Source organism: Perissodus microlepis, chromosome 20 (genome assembly GCF_051167445.1).
Source record: "Perissodus microlepis isolate ML-2025 ecotype Zambia chromosome 20, ASM5116744v1, whole genome shotgun sequence".
NCBI lineage: Eukaryota > Metazoa > Chordata > Actinopteri > Cichliformes > Cichlidae > Perissodus > Perissodus microlepis.
Genome location: NC_140480.1, coordinates 31182000 through 31197403, shown reverse-complemented (window position 1 = coordinate 31197403; position 15404 = coordinate 31182000). Strand labels below are relative to the sequence as shown.

The window sequence follows — 15404 nt, the reverse complement described above, 5'->3', positions numbered from 1 at the left end:
AAACTGTTGGACGGTCTGCTTGTCTGTTCATTTGAAAGTGTTCCTGCATACCTGTGTCACTGTGAATGCTCAATGTGTGAATGTACCAGAACAAACAGACTAAAAATAGCCGCGGACAGTAGAGCTTCTGAACTCACACTTATGTAAGTATGTAGGTAGGTTGCCAGGTATGTGGAATGACACAGCCATGCAGGCCATTCATGGTCTAAGGTGGAAATAGCTCGAGTAGTGTAATAGTGGTTTTCGTGTGCCATCTAGTGGCGAAGTAGAAACATTGCATAAATAATTAACATTACTGCCACCTGCTGGGCTAAAATATAAGTTTCGTGTTGGGATGATTAAAAAGAGAACTTTATTTTGAAAAGAATCACACAAACTACACTTCAGGTAGTGAACAAGGTAAACAAAGAAAGAAAAAGAAAAAAGGCGCCTTTGTTCAAGTCTGCTGCTCATTTGAGGTATTAACAAGTTATGTTAATATTGTCTTTACATTAAGAGAGGTGTTGTGACTTAATTTAATCTTCTAAAAGTATTACAGCTACTGACTGTGTTCTTATTTTTCTTGCTATATTGTATATTTATTTATTTATCTTTCTGGTAATAACTTGTATTATTATTATTATTATAACCTCAGAACAGCTTGATCCAGATATCAGTCCGCTGTCTGGCGGAACGATACTATTCAGCCAATTAGCGCGGATGAAAACTGGGTTAATTGAAGCTTTGTTGCGCCTTTTGTGCAATGTGAGCGGTCCTTGAGGCTCAGGTGAGAGTGAGTTCCTGAAAAGAGTTCCCGTAGAAGCTCAGGTGAGTGCGAGAAATTACAAAGAGAAAAAAAAACCCAAATAGTGCAGACGAAGCAAATGAGTCAGCAGGAAACGTGCGTAAACAGGACTGAAACACAGCCGAGCTGCTTCATGTCCAGACAGAACTGTGAGTCAGTTTTCACCTGAGCTGTACCTGTTTCAAGGTCCTGGGAAGACAACCTGTCTTACTGCCCTAAGCTAACCAGCTGGTGTTGTGGGAAATGTTAGGTCGGGTCGACCAGGAGATTGGCTTATGTGGTTCTAGATATCTGCTGGATGTGAACCATATCCACAGCTCATCATGGCACCAGGACACGTGACAGTGGAATTTAAAAATATTCTAGCTTCTGTATTTTTAAAGATGATAACTATCAGTTAATGATGATAATGAGATAAAAACACACACACAATTTTAAAAATCCTGACTGTCCTCCTTTTCATGTCAAATTGTCTTAAATCAGCTTCACCTGTCCAGTTTAAAATTAATAAACACCTTTTGAAAAGAGTGATAGCAACACAAAACATTATTTCAGAGGTGATAAAATAAACTCAGAATAAACAAATCTATGGAAACAGATTTGTATCATATGAAATTGATATTAACATAAGATTTTGTGACAATCTGATTGCACTCAAACAGGGTTTTGTAAAGATGTTTCCTAATGTTTGGACTATAAAACAATGATCAATGTGATAAAGAACACAGTTTTTTTGAATAATAAACTGAAACGAACATGTGGAAAATATTTCAGTTAGCTCGAATCAAGATATGGCGCAATTACAAAACTGAAAATTAAATGTGCGGGAAATCGCTGTCAGTTTGGTTTGATTTCTCGGCATAAATTGCATAAAGAAAGGATATTTTCAGTCTCTACAAAGTTCCTCCAGAGCCAGTGAAACATCAGACTGCTGTTTATGGTTTTTCTCATGTCATGAAAAAGGTTGTTTTAATGTGTAACATCTACTCGACTGTGGGGAGGGCTGCACAAGCAACCTTTTTAAAGAAATAAAATCAACACTGAGCAGAATTGAGTTCAGGGTACTGGTGCAGACTTCACAGCAGTCCCAGTTTCTCATGTGACCTTGTGGGGAAAAATTGCCCTGCCCTGCTAAGTCCTATTGAGGCTGTAGATATTATAACATGATGGGAAGGGGAGGTTTCTTCCTCCCTGAATGCAACAATCTGAATAAAGCAGTAGTGACAGGAGGCTCATTGATGATCAGATCATCAGGATAAATGACAAACTGAAGCTGGATCAGACAGGATCCTCATCTGGGAGGATGTCTGTGTCTTGTGACGCGTTTAAACTGGTTTCTGATTAATAAAAGACGGCAGTCATCTTTTCTCTTTCCTAATGACACGCTGAGTCACAACACAGACGCTGATCTGTGCGATGGTTTCATATCTGAAGAGGAGTGTGTGTCTGCTCACACTGTGACATTTCTGTGATTGTGTCTGTGCTCAGTGAGGTAAAGGCATCGAGCGTTACTGAGCACAGACAGAGACTTAAATCTGCTCTGTGGGTCTGCTGTTGATAATCGGCGAGGCATTTTATCAGAAATGGCAATACGGTCCATGATGTTGTCTTTGGATCTCTTGTCTTGTCTGGCAAATGATTCAGAGTTTTAAGAAGAATGTCTTTATGTGATTTTGTGTCGCATTAGTCTTACAAAATCTTTTATTGTGGAAAAACTTGTAAAAGTTTTCTCGTATTAGCCAGGAGAAACGGTGCAGTTTCACTATAACGATTTGTGTTTGGGCATGAATTTTTCACTTTTTTTTTCTCACCTGGACGAGATATTTCTTCTGTCTGCTCCCATATGTACTGCATCATACCCATGTACACAAAGTTCATAATTTTCACTGTTAAATGATGAAAAAGTCTACATTTAGAGGTTGGAGAGATATGTTGTGATGCAAAAAGCAAATGAACACAAGCAAGTCAATGTTTTTTCATGACTCTTCAATGTTTTGCATTGACGCTGGGATGGAAGAAAACATCAGTTTACGATGAGGTGTGTGGTTTTTGTGGTAATATCCCAAAGACTGTCACTCTTTGTTTGCATGACCCTTCCAAGTTTACAACATCGAGTGGGAGTGACTTATAAACATGTCTGCAATGATTCAGGCTTAGTAACCTCACTGCAGGTGAGCCACGTGTTCTTTCCCATATGGACACAAGCCGTCATAAAACAGTCACAGTAATAAACAAAATGAAATGACTTGCATCAACGTTTTGGAAGTTTTTAAAAAAGTGCTTTGATGTAATTCTATTTTTGTTTTTGATTTTTAAATTATTACCCTGGTCGTCACCTTTCTTCTTAGCTCAGCTTCAGCAGCTCTTTCCCACAGCTTCATGGTATGGCTCATCGGGTTTATCCCTCTGTAGTCACTACAGCTCTGCACATCACTTTGTTCTTGAAAATCAGCACCTCTTCAGGCACCCTCTCACTCTTTAAGAGTGTGTATAACAATCTGGTTAAAAGTCCTCTGCTCTCTCTCCAAGACGTCTAAACACCTGCACATACACATCATCTGGACTTCGTCATAGCTGACCTCACTCTCTGCTTACTCACTCTCTACACTTCCTGATTCACATTCATTTTCTACATCCATCAGCTCGTCAACTCTACACCCTAATCTGCTGCACATTCTCTCTGCCCAGCCAATCAGTAGAAGTCCTTTTCTCCTTCCTTAGTGTTCAGCCTCACGTAAAGCTCACTGTAAGCCTTTTCCTTTGCTTTTGTCGTACATTAGATCTTATCCTACTTCTGTCTAAAGCCTTCATCTCCCGGCCTTTCCCACATTTTCTTTGCTGACCTCTTTCTTTGAATAAGTACCTGCGCTTCCTCATTCTACCGCCAGGTCTTCTAGTCCTCTTTCGTCTTTCCAGCTTCTTGTCCGTATAATGTGATGTAAAGCAGTATCTAGGCAACTTGATAACCCAATACAGCATTGCAGGGAAGCCATAAAAATGGGTTAATTTTTAATTACCAGTTTGCCAGCAGCACAAACACCAGTTGCATGGGCATGTGTTAGTAATGATAAAGACTAAATACTTTTCCTGGCTTTTCTTTTTAGCCCACATTTACCAAGAGCAGGGCTTCTCAACGTTTTGAGGACAGAGTAGCAATTTAAATACCCAACTTATGCATCATTTCTGTGTTGTGGTTGCTTTGCAGTTGTGATTTTGTGTGTGTGCATGTTTACAGTTTTATACCATTAGTGAGGTTTCATTTCTTCACAGCAGCTGTGTTTGTCAGTGTTGGGAAAGTTTAGTGAGTTACTGTAAGTAGAACAAGCTGGAGAGAAATGGATCTGTGGCTCTGCTCTGAGCTTCTTGGTAAAGAAAATTAAAAGTGGTAAATAATTGAATACACTCGAGGACCTTCATTTGCCTGCAGGCTGGAGTTTATTTAGAGGTAAAATAGGAAAACTGACAGCGATCAATTGTTCTAAACGGATTTTGTTGAAGTGAGACTTCCCTGAAATAACTTCCCTATCTTCTTGTTTCATTGTTAGTGCTGTGAATTGAAAATGAAAGTTTGCGTGCATGTTAAAGTCATTATTATTCTATTGTTTTCTGTCACAGCAGGTGAAAATCAAAATAGCTTTGTAACCTTTTCAATTTCTCTGGAATCGTACATGCAGGAGTTGTTGGGAATTTCTAAGGTAAGACAAAGTCAGACCCACATCTGTTAGGAAGTGACACTGATGGAGCTGGAAGTCTTTAGGGACACCACGAGGATGAAGTTTAATCATCCCAGAGGGCCTCTGTAATGTTCTACTCCCTAATAGGTCTCCTAATCACGTTTTTCAAACAAAGCTGGAAAACATTAGTTTAAAGGATGTCATGAATTCAGTTGAAATATAAAGTACCGTGACAATCTTCGGTTTATTGATCAATGCTCAGACAAAAATAAGTCTCCAAGTAATGGTTCCAATATACACCAAGTGTGTCAAAAAATTAACCCCTGCTGCAAAAAAAAGGCAGTTGCAATCACCAATGGCAACAGTCTCCCTTAGTATGACCAAAAACCCTAAAATATTCAAAAACCATGTAGAAGAAGGTTGAGGAAGATGATGAAGAGCCCAAAGCCTTCACTCATTCAGACTCCCTGAATCTAAAGTTCATTAAACCATCCTGTAGACCTGAAATTGCAGTTCCCCAAACGGCCACCAGAGGCTGGCTGCAGAAGTGAGTCAGCTTCCACAGACTGCTGTGTTAAAACCTCCAGATCTACAGGAGAAAAGGAGGAAGATTAAAGGCGTCTTCTGCCTTTTCCAGCTTCACTGCTGCTCTGTGGACAGCTCCTGTTTGTGTTCAAGCTTTAGTTATTTGTTATTGGTGTTGCTGCTTGGACTGACAGCTGGATGCAGACGCAGATCGTTTTCTTCACAAACAACATTTGTCCTCATTGTGTGGATGCTTTAAGGCATCCACACTATTGAGTTCCTCTTGGGACTTCCGTACTCTTTTTGGCACTTAACTACTTCCACAATTTTCAGCCGATTTTCACCGTTCAAATTTTAAACTATTCTGCTATTTCTGCTAATGTGTGCTATGTCTTTTGGTATTTTTCACTATTATACTTTTTAAAATATTAAGCTTAATTTGTCCCATTGAAATGAATGGGAAACTTCTGCAATTCTGCTAAAATTTGCTTGTTTTTGAAACTTAACTACTTCCTCATATTTTCACATAGAACAACCATTCAAACTTTAAAATGTTCTCAAATTATTGGGCTATTCAGGTATAAATCAGCTTTTTCAAATCTTTTACCGTTTTACTTTTATGCCTCTTAAAGTTTTCAGTTGCAAAATTGTGATTTTTCACAAAATACATGCGTTGTTATGGTTGCTATGCACTTGGCTTCCAGTGTGCCACTGAAGGTTTTGCAGTCTTCTCTTCATGTCCGAACAACTTCTTGCTACTTGCTCAATTTTCACTCAACTTCCACAAATTATACATCAAAACGTAGGTATTTTTGCTGGCTTTCCGAAAATGTCACTATCATTGTTGTGGGATTTATAGAATTTTGGCAAATCTCCTCAGACCAACACAAAGTCGCAAAACTCTCCATAGAAAGTCAATGGAGAGCTTGTTCAAAATCACCGCTTGATTTCTGTAATGAGAGGCATATTCGAATCGTCATATCTCCTTAACGAAGTGAAGTTAAGACATAAGGCTTGTCCCAGTATATCTTCAGACACTCCTGACACTCACAATTCAAGAGTTATTTTCTCACCTATTACCGTTCTGAAATGAGTTAGACTTGTTTGAGGGTAGGAAATTCGTCCTTCGCTCAGATTTCTTCAGATTTCAAACTCTGGAAATGAACCACTTTTTGATGGATTTCCACAGAGACCTGAAAATTTCCATGACTGTTCACCAAAGCCTGCTGTCTCTTACGGTGAAAGAATGATATCGATACTCCAAATAGATTTAGAGTTACAAAGCGTTGTTTGAGGGCAGGTCAAGGCAGTTTTTGCTTCGCCTCTACTCAGTTATGGTGCATTAGAAGTCAAATATCTTTAATAATTCATATTTTAATGATAAATTGTCAACACTGGAAGATTCCCCCATCTCTTCTGAACAAAACGGTGTAAGAATGACCGTTCTAGCCCCTACGGTTAGGAAATTATGGTCATTTGTTTGAGGGGAGTCGTCATTATGAGAAATAGACTGCAAAAATCCTGTGTCTCTCTGTGCTGCATGCACCTGTTTTGGCGGGAAAAAGTACACAGCCTCTCTGATTGGTGGATTCAAATTCAGCAGCTCCCAGGCTTTGACCTAGAAACTTACTTCTCTCTCCCTGTGTGTGTGTGTGTGTGTGTGTGTGTGACAGAGAGAGAGAGAGAGAGAGAGAAAGACTTTTTATGGGATGATCTCATTGTAAGATTCAAATTCAATATATTTAGACTGGTTGACTGAATTGGATCTTGTGTGTGTGTCTCTCTGTGCATGTGTGTTTCCTTATGTGTACATATTTGTGATTGTGTGGCTGTTATATATTTTTTTGCTGATTTTTTTTTCATTTAACAAGTATATTTGAGCATGTTCAGCATTTTTTCAGCTGTCCATTTTGCTTTTCCAATTTTTCTGTTTAAGTTATTACTATTGTGCTAAATCATACTATTTCTGCTATTTTATAAGATTTGTGCCAAATATAGTATTTCTGATTAATTATAGTTTTTCTACCAAATCATAGTACAGTATTTTTGCTTTTTATAGGATTTTTATAGGATATTTATATTGCTTAATATAGTATTTCTGCTTTTTATAGGATTTGTGCTTAATATAGTCCGCCCCGCCTCTGTTCAAAGATGGTCGCTCACAGTGGACATAGATGGCTTCTTTCACTCCTCTTTCAAACCATCTGTCCTCTCTGTCCAAAATGTGAACATTGGCATCCTCGAAAGAGTATCCTTTATCCTTAAGATGCAGATGGACTGCTGAGTCTTGTCCTGTGGAGGTGGCTCTTCTGTGTTGTGCCATGCGCTTGTGAAGTGGCTGTTTGGTCTCTCCAATGTAGAGGTCTTGCCCAGACCTCTACATTGTTTGGTCTCTCCAGAGGCGGGGGTTTACGACACCAACTCTCTGCCATCTATAATCCAGTTTTGAGATCCCTTCCCAGACGCCTTAACGCCCACTCACATCCTGGGCCATCTGACCTCAGGAATTCGCATGATAAGGTGGGGCCAGGTTTCACAATGAACACACCCGAAACTCTGGCTGATTGGGACCCACACCCAGTTTCACACCTTGGCTCAGGCGATTAGAAGATCATCAGGGGGTCCTTTTGTCCCTCTGTGGGGGGATACTCCCACTAGGTTTATATCTGGGACTCTCCACCATTTGACCTTAGAACTGAAGAAGCTTCTCGGATGAGAGGTGAAATGTCTTCAAGTAAACTTAAAGAAGTCCAGACGCTTTTCTTTGCAAGCTCCTTTGACTACGATGACCTGGATGACTGAGAACCTTCACAGACATTTGTGTATACATATTTGATTTTATGTGTATCTGTTTTTTAATTTGTTTTTATTTCTTTATTTTTTTTTCACAGGTGAACAACAATTAGTTTTGAGGGAACTTAACCATGTTCTGTTTTTTTTTCATCTTGCCATTTTACTTTTCCAATATTTCTACTTCAGTTATTGCTATTCTGCTCAATCATAGTATTTGTTCTAAATCATTGTTATTATGCTATATTGTAGTATTTAAGCTAAATCAAAGTATTTCTACTATATTATATTTTTCTTTCTAAATATAGCATTTCTGCTATATAATTGTATTTCTGCTATGTTATACTATTTGTGCTAAACCAGAGTATTTGTGCTAAAACATAGTATTAATTTAAAATTACAATATTCATAGTTCATCACAGTGTCTCTGGTAAATCACAGTATTTCTGCTCTGTTGTACTATTTTTCTAAATCATAGTGTTTCTGTAATGTTTAAGTATTTTTGGCTAAATATATTCTTTCTGTTATCTTATACTATTTCTCCTAAATTCTTGTATTTTTGAGAAGTTATCATGTTTCTGGTAAGTTACAATATTTCTGCTAAGTTCTGCTATGCTATTGCATTTTTGCCAAGTATTATGTTTCCTCTAAGATATTGCAGTTCTGCTGAGTTATTCCATTTTAGCAAAGTTCCTTTGCTTCTGCAAAGTTTTTACAATTTCTGCAACTTTTCAGCCTTTTCAGCTAGTTTTTGCAGACAGCTTCAGCTTTAAAGCATCCACACTGCATTTTCGCAGGAAATGCAAATTTTTCTAGTTCTAGTTTGTTTTTCTTTCTCCTTTTCATTTTATTATTTTGATGCATCTCTTCCTTTTTTTTCATTCCATACTCCTTTTCCTCCTCGGTAAAGTCGGCGAGTAATGTGAATGAGTCACATCCTCTAATGTCTTGACCTTGTGAGAAAGTGGGCAGCCAGGAGTCACTCAGATTCCAGGAATCCAGTGTGGGAATTCCCCCCCTCCCCCTCCTCCTCCCCCTCCTCCCTCTAGCTTGTCTGCCTTGTCGTTCGACCCACAGCCTTGCTGGTTTCACATACCTTCAGTTTGCTTTATACTGCCATTGACACAGTGCTGTTGATCAGCAGGGGAGGGGAAGCTCATACCTGCCAGGTGGAAGTGAATCCTGCTTCTTATTGGCTGAGAGGAGTTAAATAGGAGTGGTTAGTCTCCTCCTACTTCCCTTTCTTTTCAAAAGCACGAATGAAAGCAGCTGGGAAGTGAAAAGAGAAGGAAATTTTCAAGCAGTGGACTTCTGAAACAGCTGAGTCAAAAACGCAGACAGTCACAGGTTGGTGGTTTTATTTTAAAACTTTTTTGTTCTAAAGTTTTCTACAATTTCAGTGATCAGGAAGGAAAATGCCAGATTAAACTGGGTCATCTTTCTGTATCAAATTTAAAGGCGAGCATCACTGTGGTCTTTGTACTTGTGAAGTTTAAGGTCAGACATCCGGCCCCCTTATTTTCACCTCAGTTTAACTCTGTTCTTTTTTTTTTTTTTCTCAACTGTTTTTATTGCTAAAGTTCAGCTTTGCATGGGCCACCTCTGTTTTACAAGCTGCTTTGTTTGTCATCTGGCAGCAGCAGTGGTGACCTGAAACGCTCTGGAGTTGCTATCGCCCCTCATTTGTATTTTAGCAGGGAGCGCTGTGATCACATGACGTGACTGCAGCATCAGGCTAGACTAAATCCAGTGGTTTACCATTTGACTGTTATCACCTCAGTAGGGTGACGGGATGCTGCTTTTGGACTGTTTTGTTGGGTGTCTTTGAGTTTTCGAGTCACTGCTGGGCGAAACATGACATTTAAAGACATCATAATAAGGTCGACCCTGTTATTGTTGGGTCTACATTACAATATAAAGCACCTTGAGGTGACTGTTGTTGTGATTTGGTGCTGTATAAATAAAATTGAATTGAATCAGGTTGATTAACCTGGAATAGTCGCCCTCGCTTTTCTGACTTTTTAATGTAGTGCTGTGGAATTGTTTCAGTGTATTCATTCAGAAGTCTAAATCTCCTCACACCAGACTGTGCCAAGGTTAGATCAAAAAATTATAATCAAAGTTACTGGAAATTCACTTAATCATCAATTATATATATTATTTTTTCTTTTGTCAGTTTAATAAATATCCTTTTTTTCATTACTGTGATTTTAATATTGACCAAAATCAATGTGATTGGTGGGTTTTTGCCATATTTAAGCTGCCCTACATTTGTTAATTTCATTTATGTGACTTTTTTTATTTTGGTTTAATCATTAATCTAATTATTTGTTAATATTAGCATAAGATCTGAATCATTGAATCATTAAATGTAGGAAAGTTCTTAGTTTATAATGACTGGGGAAATGAAACAAGTGATTCTAAATAAGAAGCAACAGGTGACTAATGTTTTGGTAATGATGTCACAAGTTTGATGGTTTGAACCTGAATGGGTTTTTGGATGATTGGAAACGATGCAAGCTGTATCAGTATTATGGGATGGGCCAGGCATGACCCAAGCAGTCACTGCTGAATTCCGACAGGTTTTTAAATCTAAGCTGATTTGGGAATGAAAATGATAATTACCCACATCCCATTGTAGCAGCTTGGAGCACCTGCACCAGTTGTAGCAGCAGGAGGACAGTGATGGAGTCGCACTAACTCCTGACTTCACTTATATATGTTTGTGTCTGTGTCTGTCTGTAAAGGTGGTACCATTTACCTCTAATTTCTTTTATTGTCTTTTATAGTGAGTTGAGCCTAGTGTCCCCTAGTGTTTATATACAAATCCCAAGTTTCTTTGGGTGTTGCTTAACAATTCCAGTTACACTCAACAGTGTTGCAGTAATGCACAAACTTTTCCTAATATGGCAACATCCCACTATAGTCCACCTGTTGAGTGACGTAGAGACCCCCAAGGCGGCTGCGTCACCGGTCTCATTCTTTCATTCATCCAGAGCATGGATCGCTCTCTTGGATGACGTTATTAGTGGTGACGTGCCGTTACGGCTGCATGCAGTCACATGCCCACGGCCTTCAGGCTGTGATGTTGCAGAAGAGGCAAGCAGGTAGAGACGTGTGTGTCTGTGTTTCCTGTGAAAGGGAGTGTGTGTACAAGAGGGGTTTTTTTTGTATTGCAGGCGTATCAGTTGTTTTTTGTCTGCTGGTAGTCGCCCCTGGCGTTCAGTCAGAGCAGGGAACAGATGGTCAATGGCTGTGTGACGCGGTCTATTGACTTTCTGACTCGGATGCAGAGGCCGCTCCGTGCTGCAGTGGTAACATGGACCAGCTGTGCAGTGTGACAAAATGTATTGATTCTCTGTGAAGTTTTACACATGAACAAACTGCTTCCCTTGATATAAAAGCCTGTATTTAAATGCTCAGACCCAGACTGTTTTTAGCACCATGAGATGAGTGTCATAAAATTTTGAATGCACAGGAAGGGTGTTCCTCTGAGCTGGATTTAGAGTGGCAAAAGGAAGCAAAGCTGGCACCAGACGACGCGCTCGTTTGCCTTAGCTCAGTGTTTAATTGGCTGAAGGTGCTCCTTCTATTTGTGTCCCCTCCTCTCAGAGGTACGACTTGTGTTCCTGGAAAGCTGACAGGCAGACCGATCACTCAGACCTACAGCAAACATGGCCTCCGTTGCACCGTTCAGCCGCAGGCAGTGGGCATCCCAGTCGCTCAGGGTCACCGCCAAAGAGCTGTCAATCGTCTCTGCCCGGGGTAAAAACACCGCCATCGCAGAGCGCTTCTCCAAGTAAGTCCAACCTTAAGTTAATAATTTACCAGCAGCCACTCAGCAGATCTGTCATGACTTTTTACACTTCAGAGTTTTCTGCTCTCGTCATGAGCACAAATTAGGTCATAGGTTTCCTCTCAACGTTTTCTTGCCATTCAGCTTTTCTCAGTTTCCCGTTTTCTTGAAAGATGTGACTATCACATTGTCGACCTTTAACAAATTGCTCCAGTTTGACTCATCCTGTCTGGTTTTCAGACTTTACAGAGTAAAACAGGATCAGATTCTTTATGGAGGCCCCTCACCATTCAGGGCATCCCCCTTTACCGCATATCAAGTGACTAACTTGGAAAATGAGACAATGCACGGTAGTTGATCAACTTGACCACTAGGTGATAGTAGTAGTCTGTCAGTTGGTGGGGAATATGCAGGTTTTTGTGTGTTTCTTCCTGATTAACATTAATGGTGTATTTAACACTTATCCTTGCTATGTACAAAAACAAACTTTTAAACCATTGAAGTCTGCAGCCCTCTCACATCTAAAGTCAGGAGACCTTGCAGGGTCACTCTTTACGACAACCTCCTGAGATGGTTTTCCATCATGCTACTGGTGTAAATTTACATGAAGAAAACTGCTGATCAGCTGAAATGGGAGAAGCTTTTGGTTAGAGCTGCCCTTTGTGTGTGTGCAGTGGGTCAAAAGAAAAAGAAGACACTGTAGACTGTGGACAAGATCAGATAAGGAAGTGAGTGCATTTACCAGTTGTTGACAATCTTCATGCGAATGAACTTCACTATTTGCAAGAGCCATGACGACAAAAATGAAAATAATCAGGGGTTGGCAGGTAAAGGAAACCTGAGATCTGCTCTGCAGCAGGCGGAGGAGACCCACTTGGAAATAAGCCCACCACCTGCCTCGATTTGAAAGCAAAAGTTCATATTACATGAGCTATCCTATTATCTTGGCAGCTGGAAATGAAGAATGTCATCCAAATTAATTCTATGGTGGCATTATCATTTCTTCATAAATGTTTGCAGTGTCTCATTTTTCCCCTCACCAAGTAGGAGTGGAAAAAACAAACAAACAAACCTACATAACCAGCAATGTAAAATCTAGTCTTTAGGTTCTGTTAGCAAAACTTAAACATTCAGTGCAGGACTCAAGAGTCGGTCTGTAAAGCTGGCTGTTGTCCTCATTGATTAGATACAATGTCTCTTTTTGCTGTTGGCTCTGTGCAGAAACAGCAACATCTGGCTTAATAGTGTTAATGTTTCCTCAGCACAGCTGAGAGGCTTTGAGCCAAACTTAATTTGGACTCACTGTCCCAAACATGATTTTTGTCTCCGGGTAAAAACACCTGTGAAAGACAGCAGTGGTTCAGCTACGAACTGGCCGTGTTTGTTGTCAGTTTGGGGCTAAAATGTGTGGTGCAGCCAGTCTGAGGCTGAAGATCTGAAGTGTTGAACAATAAAAAGTGTCCACTGTGGAGAATTTTGTATTTTTCATTCCACATTTATTCATATTTGATGTTTTATTTGAACTTTCCCGGCGAAATCCGCTGCCACTGTTTTCCCTGTTCTAGCCTGCTTGTCAACAAATCAACTTTCACCTGACACACACGAGAAATGAGAAATTAAGCAGAACGAGTCACTTGGTTAAACTTGTAAACCTCTCAGCAGCAGACACATTAATATAAGACAGAAATTAAGGACCAAAATTCCCTGAAAATGATTAGTTTCACTAATTGTGTGATGATGTTTGCCCTTTAAAAAGGATTAGTTGTGGGTTATTAATTGATGGCTTATATTAATTCACATAGTTTTTGCTGCCATCCAGACTTGTAAATTCCTGCTGGTTATCGGGGTCCAGAAACAAAAGAGGAAATGAATCTTCAATCAATTAAAATACTTTATCTTAAATAAAACCTGGCCAATAAAATCTGTTTCACTGAAACAATGAATCCACTCCCTCTGCGTACTTTTTGCAAGACGACACGTGATGATGTTTTTCCAAACAGTTTTACTTTAACACATTAACTAATCTATTGTTTTTGGAGCGGGAACATTTATTTATTTTTCTAACGAATTTCCTGGGAAGCGGTACTGCTTCTTCCTCACTGGGCCTCATCCTCTCAGTTATTGTTTATCTGAAGCAGTTTTTGTCCTCCACAGGTACCAGATGGCAGCAGAAGAGGGCAGCATAGAGAAGAAGAAAACGGTGCGTACATTCAAATTCACTCCTGTATGTCTGTGAAGATTCGTTGCTTCCCAGCGGTGGAAGAAGTGTTTTCTATCATGGCCACAATACTTGGCCTCAAGTTAAATTTCAGAATTAAAAACAAAGTGCTTCACCCTCTCCACCCTAGTAGTCCCTGCACCAGAACCACCAGTATCTATATTAAAACACAGCCTGCTGCCATGTTTAGACCTCAGTACCTGCTAATTAATGCTGCTGCTGCCGTTAACACAGACCCACAGAAGTCGAACTCCATTCAGTGAGTCCAGTATCCCAAATGTGCCACATTTTTTAATCTGAAAAGCTTCGACACTTTCTATTTTTAATTCACAGAGGGGAAAACCTCACCCATCAGCAGCATCTCATTCCCCATATTCATACGAGTATAAACTGTAGATAAACTACTGCGTAGACCCACATGCTCTGCTGCCAAACATCTTTTCTTAACATTTTCCCAAAAACTATGTGGACATGCACAGACCAAACCCTCGTTCTCTCTCAGAATTTGGAGTTCAGTGACCTCACTTGCTCTTTGTTTACTCTGTTTCTGTGTGGAAATCTCGACTGTAGTAATGTGACTCATTCTGAAAGCTGATTAAAAGCCTTATTAAGGGAACTCCAGCTGTCAGCTAATAACAGAGCAGTTGAAAGGATAATATTTGGCCTTTCAAATGCAGTGTTAAAATATAAACCCTAAACTGCTCTCAGTCTGGCGGAGACTCAAATAACTGCTTGGAGACGTTAATCTTGGAAACATCTCCAGCATGCAGCAAGCTCCAGCAGTGAAATTATTCTGTTATCACTTTTGGCATCAGCTGTTCTGCAGCCCTGATAACAAGGAGCCTCCGTCACACCTGGTCAGTGTGGTGACTCGGGCTCTCTCCACACACAGGAAGCCTTTTCTACACTTTTGACCCATTTGTTTCTTTTAACTCATTGAAAACGAAGTAAAAAAAAAATTAAAAACCTTCTAAGTAACTCTGACATTTTTTTTTTCTTGCAGCATCAGAGGTGTATGTCTCTTTAGTGTAAGGGCATTTTCTGTAGTGGTGGATGTGAACCAAATATTGTTTCTTTTAATCTTATTATCTGCAGTTTTTACATGCTTTCTCACAAACACACACGTGTTGTTGTTGTTGTTGTTGTTGTAGTAGTACCACCACACTGCCTGTCCAAACATCACTTACTTCTTCCCCTCTAAGCTGTTGACCTGATAATATTTTCTTGCTCGGCTTTGATGCTGCTTTCATCATGATTTGTCACTATATAAAGAAAATTGAATTATTAATTTCTGTAAAGTTGGTTAAATCATCACCTGTTGCTTTGTCATTTTGTTTAGATGTGGATGGAGATATTTTTCACAACGTATCCTTGTAGGTGGGATGTTTTTAGAAAGTAAAGTGGATGTAACAGATGTAACTGTGGACGTAGCTTCAGGTTAGGACGGTAAACGGGCGGCTTTATACGCCGGTCACTCTTTGCTTTGAGTTTACTTCTTAACCAAATTAAAGGCTCATTAAATATCAAATCAGAGCCACTTTTTACAGCAGGTCTCACAGTTACTGTGTATATCATGTGGATTAGTTCTGCAAGACTTTGGTTTGAGCTGCTTGGTGT

The 15404-nt window shown here is 39.7% G+C and overlaps 1 protein-coding gene across 2 annotated transcripts in view; it reads left to right on the top strand.

The window, feature by feature from the left end:
- The first annotated feature begins 711 nt into the window (after positions 1–711).
- lima1a (LIM domain and actin binding 1a) overlaps positions 712–15404 on the top strand; it is a 31981-nt gene continuing 17288 nt past the window's right edge. Inside the window, exons 1-3 of one of the 2 annotated variants that reach the window (XM_084918352.1) lie at positions 712–807; positions 11386–11572; positions 13724–13769. In XM_084918352.1, the coding sequence (XP_084774478.1) occupies positions 11448–11572; positions 13724–13769 (171 nt within the window). In that variant the 5' untranslated portion in view covers positions 712–807; positions 11386–11447. Of the gene's footprint in view, positions 808–8914; positions 9121–11385; positions 11573–13723; positions 13770–15404 lie in introns of those variants that run through there. The other variant, XM_084918351.1, reaches the window with a different exon arrangement.